The sequence below is a fragment of the Drosophila sechellia genome, chromosome 3L (genome assembly GCF_004382195.2).
Source record: "Drosophila sechellia strain sech25 chromosome 3L, ASM438219v1, whole genome shotgun sequence".
Lineage (NCBI taxonomy): Eukaryota > Metazoa > Arthropoda > Insecta > Diptera > Drosophilidae > Drosophila > Drosophila sechellia.
In genome coordinates, this window is record NC_045951.1 from 20,393,183 (window position 1) to 20,400,806 (window position 7,624).

General features: G+C 41.5%; 1 protein-coding gene across 1 annotated transcript; it reads left to right on the top strand.

Moving 5' to 3' along the window:
• The first annotated feature begins 6,153 nt into the window (after window positions 1–6,153).
• On the top strand, window positions 6,154–6,663 carry LOC6616373 (protein FAM98B). Its single transcript, XM_002040697.2, has one exon. It carries the CDS (start codon window positions 6,193–6,195, stop codon window positions 6,466–6,468), a length of 276 nt encoding a protein of 91 aa, XP_002040733.1. The 5' UTR covers window positions 6,154–6,192; the 3' UTR covers window positions 6,469–6,663.
• Window positions 6,664–7,624: the final 961 nt, after the last annotated feature.

The following is a 7,624-nucleotide window of genomic DNA, read 5'->3' on the forward strand; positions in this document are numbered from 1 at the left end:
GGCGCCTCTGCCTCCGAATCCCAAAAGCACACGCCCAATATCTGCATACATATCTAAACAAGACGCAGGCATGCGTAATTAAATTTACATGAATTTGATATTGAGCACACAGCTCACACACACCATAGTGGCGTGGGTGAATTGCGCGGCCTGCAATTAACATTGCCTACTTGCCGGCGCAGAAAGCAGGAAGCTTGAATTTCTGTTGCCTGCTTTCGAGCGCTTGGAATAGAACTCTAGCATCTGAAGGCGCAGCTCTGTTACAGTTCGGGTCAGGTTAATAGCACTGACAGGCTTAAAATTTACAGGCAACTATAATTTTTTTTTTTTTTTTATTTATTTATTTATTTAGAAGTGATGAATCCATACAATGCAGTAATAGGAACATAACAGCGCAATTAACAGATAAATGATAAAACAAACCTCGCACTAAGCATGTGAGGACTTACAGGCAACTATAATTAAATTTTAAATGTTGTACGTTGCAGAAAGCTACCATTCATTTGGATATTTGTCTTAATTTACCAATGTTCAAAAAAACCGCACCAAAATATAATCTATCTTGCCAAATGTATTCTTCTAATAGAATAATATAATGTATAATGTAATAAATACTATAATAATAATAATAAATAAAATAATAAATAAATAAAAAGCATTGCATATCGTTAGTTTTGGTTATTGTTTAATTGATATATGTAGCTAGGAAACCGAAAAAGATATTCAAGTTATTTCATTTGGCATTATGTGGATCCAATATCGTTGACCTCAGCTGTGCTACACATGTAGAAAAGTATGAAAATGAGACAACGTACTGACACAAATGAACTGTTGCAAAAGTTCATTGCGAGGGGAAAAGTTTTGGCATTTGTGATTCTCGGCCCCTCCCTCCTAATTGGCTGTGACCCCGCCCCCCCTGTCGGGCCCAATGAATCTCTAATTTGGCGCATTTTGGAGTTCATAATAATTAAAATTACGCGCTGTCTGCAATGTTGTTTGTACGCGCCGATGTTGTCCTTGTTATATGTATTATTTATGGCTTGCGAAACTTTGTCCTTGCGACTTTTGGCTTTGACTTGATGCCAACTTTTTGGTTCTCGTTCGTGACATTCATCAACTTTTTGCGTAAATGTCACCGAATCAGACGAGCGGCGGGAAAGAGTTTTAAATGGAGATATAAGTCAGTGCTTTTGTCACTTTTCGAATGGCAGATCTGATTATGAAAAGCGATTAATTTCAGTGAATAATTGCACTCTCCTGGGTATGCTGATTGAAAAAAATACTTATATGCTGGCGAACGATCTGTTGGAAATTCTGTTTGACAAGCACACGACAACAAAGCGACATTTTGTTATTATTTTTGTTATTATTCGAGCTCTTGGCAATGTCAACAGTTTTGCGCTTTTATCTGTTTGCATAGCAGCCGGGCTCCCACTCACCCGCCCGCCCGCTTCGCCTACAGATTCAGTGTGTGTTTAACATAAAGCGATTAATTGCTTTTCATTAAACGCAGCTCGTATTCCCCCTCCCCCCTCGCATTTTCCACTCCGCCTTTTGCCAGCTGTGTTATTTAACTTTTAATTTGAAGCCGCGCTCTGTGGCAATTTCAAAATGTGTTTACCTTGGGAAAACGACTTGTGCCAGAAACTTAAGAACAATCTTAAGTATGGCTTGAGTATTCGCGTTCCACACTTTGCATTTCATTGGTAGCAACTTTTGAAAGCTTAAATTATTATCTTGCATATAAAAGGTCTTACCAAAATATTTACTAGTGAATAGGATCAACGCAGGAATACTTTAACTTTATAATAAAATTTCAAAATACAATTTATCACAATGTGGTAATGTTAATCAATGTATAGTTAGAAATTGTTCCAAGTTTTTAATAAATAAATAAGTAAGCCATAGTTAATACTGCCAAAAAAGTAGATTTAAACAAAGCATCTAAGCTGCCAAACTAAATGTGCACCAATTTGTTGAGCCCTTCGTAATGGGCCGTTAAGCAGTCTGCACTGTGAAAAATGTCATCTACAGCCAGACAGGTGGGCAAACAGTCAGTCAACTGGCAAATATTCCGCCCAGACAACGCCTAGTTCGCAGGTCAAAGGTGGCTGGAGGTCAAGGCCGGGTCTACACAGGCGAATTTAAGGCAATCTTCGGCTAGACGATGGGACAACAAAAACAGCTGGCCATGTAATTGGCGTGGGCTTGACTGCAGGGCAATCAACCAGGCGAATATCCCTGGCTAATATTATTACTAATACCAAAATAAGCGATATATCATCTTATTTCAGCTGTCTGCTGACCAATCGCCTTCTTTTATGGCCCCGAGCAAAACCCATCAAAAGCAATAGAAACTTTACAACTTGCAGACATCTTTTGGGTCAGAGACAAGAATTTTGAACTCGACTTGACTCCATTGATGGCCAAGCCAGTGCAGCATGTTCGTGTATGTAAGTGGGTGTTTGCATACGATGTGGAACATTGGCCCTAAGCCCTCTTTTGGACATTGGCCATCCGATTAAGTTTGCACACCAGCAACAACAGAAGTGCATTGAAATCGAGCAAACTCTCGGCTTGAAGTTTCCGAAAAGCATTTCCTTGTCACCAACGAACTTTTCGACCCATTGTGCGCATTCTGGCCGCATTCGGCCAAACAAGGACCCTGCAGGACCAGCCTTAGCCTTGGCCCCCCGAATAAGCCATGGCTAACAGAACGCTGTTATTAACCACGTGCTTTCCTGCAAGTTGGCGATTCTGCGCAGTGCAGTGCACTGTCCGCACTCTCTGCGCTCGCAGCTGTTCCCAGTATTTGGCTCACGGTGCGTATGATTGATAAACAAAAATAAATATTTGCCAGCCTCCGCAATGCATAAGGGGCCAAAAACTCGGAGCTTGAGAACTCAGCTTGGGAATGGCATTCAGGGGGCTTTTTTAGGCGTTGGTCGCACGTCGTCGAGGGGCTGTGACCCCCAAGCACTGGGGCGTTCCACCAAACATCTGTGTTATGGGCACAAATTTACACACACACATACATACACATGCTCAATACAGACTGACACAGCAGTGACCTTGAGGAGGCTTTTGCATTCCCTGTAAAGCTGGAGAGCGCGTGGCTCAGTGTATGTGTGTGCGTCACGTGTAAGCAGTTTGGCTTATATATTACAGATATATATGCAAATAAATATATATAGTAAGTGGAGGTGCTTTTATTTTGGTGAGCATTGGCCTCCTCGGCGTTGTAAAGGCTAATGGAAATTTAATTTCAGTTTGGGGTGGCATTAGCATACTCTGAGCTGTTGCCATGATTATTATGCTTATTATTTTTAGACTCCGTTTTGCGGGCGAGGTTTAACCGGCCCCAGGTGTCGATTAAAGCTGATTAACTGACAGGGAGCAGCTGTCGTGCCAATTGTGGTTTTCCCAACCAACAACCGTCAATACATCGAATTACAATTTAATTGTCGGGGCTGCACCCACAGGATGTCTCGCCAGGATTTGCAACTGTCAAAGTGACAAACTTGGGCCACTACCCCCCAATTCACCCACAGTTAAACCAGTTATTTATGCCTTTTGAGCATTTGTACTGAGCACTCGGAGTTCTGCAGTTCAAGTCATATATGCTGTGGCAGCCACACACATAAATTGCATTTGACAAGCTCCGTTGACTTTTATGAGCATGGATTGTCTCTGGCCCTCCTACTAATTAGAGCCATGTCCTGGGGTTGGAGCAGCATCTCATTTAGGGGTGGTTCTTCGTTAAAGGGGATCCATGTCAGTGGCAGACTGCAAAACTGCAACCACAATGGGAAAACTTTGCGAAATAGAAATGTTGCAAAATATTTTGAAGTCGAATCCACTCCCTTTCCGCTTCTTTCTCCGTTCGCCATCGCCATTCTTCATTTTTTCATTTTCCATTTTTCCCCGTTCTGGCTGAAACAACTTTTTGTTTCGTTCAGGTTAAATGCGCGCGAATTGTTTTTTGGCCAGCAAAACTTTGTGATTTAACTTTTGAATAACTGCCAAGAAGGGAAAGAGGATTTCTGGGGAAAGCAAAAAGAGAGAGAGAGTGTGCCAAAAATTTAAGTGAAATTCTTTTTCAGCTGACTCAGCAGACAAAGGATACTTGACGGTGTCGTCCTGTTGACTAGTTTGTCATTTGCGAGCGCACTTAACGACCAACTGCTAGTCAGCATCCAGGAGTTGCTGTCCCTGAAAATTGGGATACGTTTAATGCTCTAACCTTTTTATGCAAATTACTATTTCCACATTTATCCAGTTCCTGCTTCCGTTCCTAAAGGGCTCTTCCCTTTCCTTTTAGTCACATTTGCTGCTAGAAAGGCAAACATGCTTTCTGCTGCGGTCTCAACTTTTTTGTACAAGTTGCTAATCAACCTGTTTGCTTAGGCCTTAGAACTTTGTCCAGGACCTGGGCTAATGACCAGAGGATTTTTAATTTGTGCACACATACTGAAACGTGGCGTGTAATTAATGCGGGCCAGATCAACCGCTAAGCTAATTAAACAATACTTAAATGGCCTTCTTTAATAACACTGTTTCCAAGGGAAACATTTTTAATTTTATTTGAGTGTATAATTTTCCCAAGAAAGTGCTAAAAGAAAGTCGTTGGCTTAACATACAAATCTCATTCTTATTTTTGCTACTTTATTTGCATTTCGTAGGTGAAGTTTGCCCCGCTTATACAAGCTGCCTTTTATGGAAAGTTGTGAAAAATATAAATTTGAGAGCTGGAGTTAGTGGTCAGTAGAAGTGGAAGGGACCGAGGCACGCGGTTGACCGACAATTTATTACAACCACGTCAAAACTCATTTGAATGGCCGGCATACTGGCCGCAGTTGCCGCCCATAAATCAGATTCTGCACTGCAGCTGATAATGCTGAAAGTCGTGCGAATAAAATTGGGAACTGGGCGGAAGTAAAACTCCACTGTGGGCCAGCTGCTCAATTGAAAGGCTCGCTGACTTCTGGCCAAAACAAGCGCTCCAAAGCAGCAGGATGCGCTGCTCGCTTTTTTGGTTTTCACTTTTTGGGTCAAAGGCAAATGGACCAGACGTGGAGGAGCCCACGATGAAAGGACGCATAAATCACAGCGAAAGTTGCCGAAAATTAAAAGTGAAAATTGCTTTACTCCAACGGAGAAAGTAAAAATATGAAGATTGCAAATAAAAGGTTAAATTAATTAAATTATGGGGCTAAGGTATAAATTTAAAGATATGTTTAAGCCGGGTTGCACATTTCAAGATTTTCAAAATTTAACAATAAAAACAGAGAGAATGCTATAGTCGAGTTCCCCAACGATCAGATATTCGTTACTCAGATAGTGCGAATGCGAACGCGAAATTGGAGAATTTTTCTGGGATATCGATATATGTTAGGAAATAAAATGAGAACAAATTTTAGAATTTTTCAAAAGTGTGGGCGTGACCTGGAAATCGACAGAAATTTACACGACTAATAAAATTATGAAAAAATATCTAGGTGGGTCACGTCGGCGGGGCAGTCGGCGGGTTACAAAACTAATCAAAATGTGAAAAATATCAATCTCGCTTAATCTCAACGCTATTTTTTAGTTCCCGAGATCACTTCGTTCATACGGACAGACGGACAAGTTCATCCGTATCCTGATCAAGAATTTTCTCTATTGTTTCGGAAACGCTTTCTTCCTCATGTTACACATTTCTCAACGAATCTAGTATACCCTTTTACTAAATGAGTCACTGTTATAATTAAATCCATTTTTTCAAGTTGATTAACGATTATTACTAACTTATACGTTTAAACTTCAGATTTTAAGGTCAATTTAACGTAGCAAGCATTAACGTTCTAATTGTTTTAGTGGTTGTAAAGCTTAATTTTCTGTCTTCCTCAATATGAGCAAGTTCATTTTTACCTTTTGGAAAATACTTTGAAATTTGCAAACAAGTTCTGTGCCAACAAATGCAGATTAAATGAGACTGTTCACACCCGCTGCATATGACATGATTAATGGTATTTTAGTCTATCTATTTCGCTTGTGGGTTGCAAGCTCAAGATCAAGATCATCTGTTCCTCTGCCATGGCTGCAACATGACTTGGCTAAACCCAATCTAGCTACTATATAAGCTGGGCTTCGGTTGGGTTTAAGGCATCAGTTACTTGGAAGTCACTACCAGCTACGGATATCCAGTTCATCATGCGCTTCGCTCTACTTGCCGTTCTCCTCATAGGAGTGATCTTTGCCTTTGTCTCCGCCGGCGGAGGCGGTGGTGGCGGAGGTGGCGGAGGTGGCCAAGGAAGTTGGCAGAAGAATGGCGGAGGAGGAGGTGGTGGTGCCCAAGGAGGCTGGCAAAAGGGTGGCGGTGGAGGAGGAGGTGGCAAGCATGGCGGTGGAAACGGCGGTGGTGGCAAGCACGGCGGCGGCGGTGGTGGCGGTGGAGGTGGTGGAAAGCATGGAGGCGGCGGCTGGTAAATACCAAAGATCCCCAAGCGAACCACAGAGAATAATCCTGCAACCACCCGATACAAAGTGATTTTTTTGGCAACGTTGTCCTACTAAAAACAAAACCTGTATCGCCTCTTTTCTATACTCAATTGATTTAACAATGTGTTTTCATTACTTCCTTGTTTAATTTAAAAATAAACCTATTTTCCTGCAATACAAAAAGCCAACATATTTTACTGGGGGTGTTCCACACTGAAGCTCACAAGTACTCGCAACCTTAGCTTCCTGCTGCAAATAAAATCCATTTTCGGGACTTTGGCGTGCCACTCAAGAGAACCTGCATAAAGCTGCACAAATTGACTTGTTTATGCGATAATTTCGTGGAGAAACTCGAGCAATTCGATTATTTAGTGATTTCGAGGGATTTCTAAAGATTGCCAGGGGAAAGGCTCAGGGAAAAAATAGGGTAAAAGCACTGAAAGAGGATTGTCTGGGCAGCTCACAGCTGTTTCCAGCTTCACATGCCTCGGAAAATAAAACAAGATTTATTTAGTTGTTTCGGCATTAACTGTTGCCCTTTGTTATGGCCAAGATGCCCCTTCCTTAACCGACGGGAACTCTTCTATAACGACTTTGTATTCATGTGTGTGTTCCGAAGGAGCCAGCACATAAAACTCGGATGGGTTTTCTTTTCATTAAAAGCGGATTTACGCACACACACAAAGTGGGGAAAAGGTGGAGAAAGACACAGGACGCAGGACGCAGGAACGAGACGGGAAGTGAGAGCAGCTTATTGCACAATAAACACGAACCCAACCCCAAGCCAAAAACCAACCCCAAACCACAGATGCACACAAATTATGAGGCTGGCCAGGCGAAGAAAAGTCCCTTTGGTGTTCGGATGCTGAGTCAGCTACGAGAAGTTTTTTCTTTTTTCGGCACTGACAAAAAATTACCAAAATGCTTTAGTTTGAAAACATATTCATATATCAAGGATGAGATATTCGTAATAATAATAAACTGGGATATAAGTTACTCTAAGGGTTTTTTATTTTATTTTTTAATTTTTTTAAGGTTCTTAATGAACTTTGCTAGAGTGCACATTTACATAAAGTTATTGAACGACAGTGTGTAAAATCAGTTTCTGTGTAAGAACGGAAGAAGATTGCGAATCCACAATGGC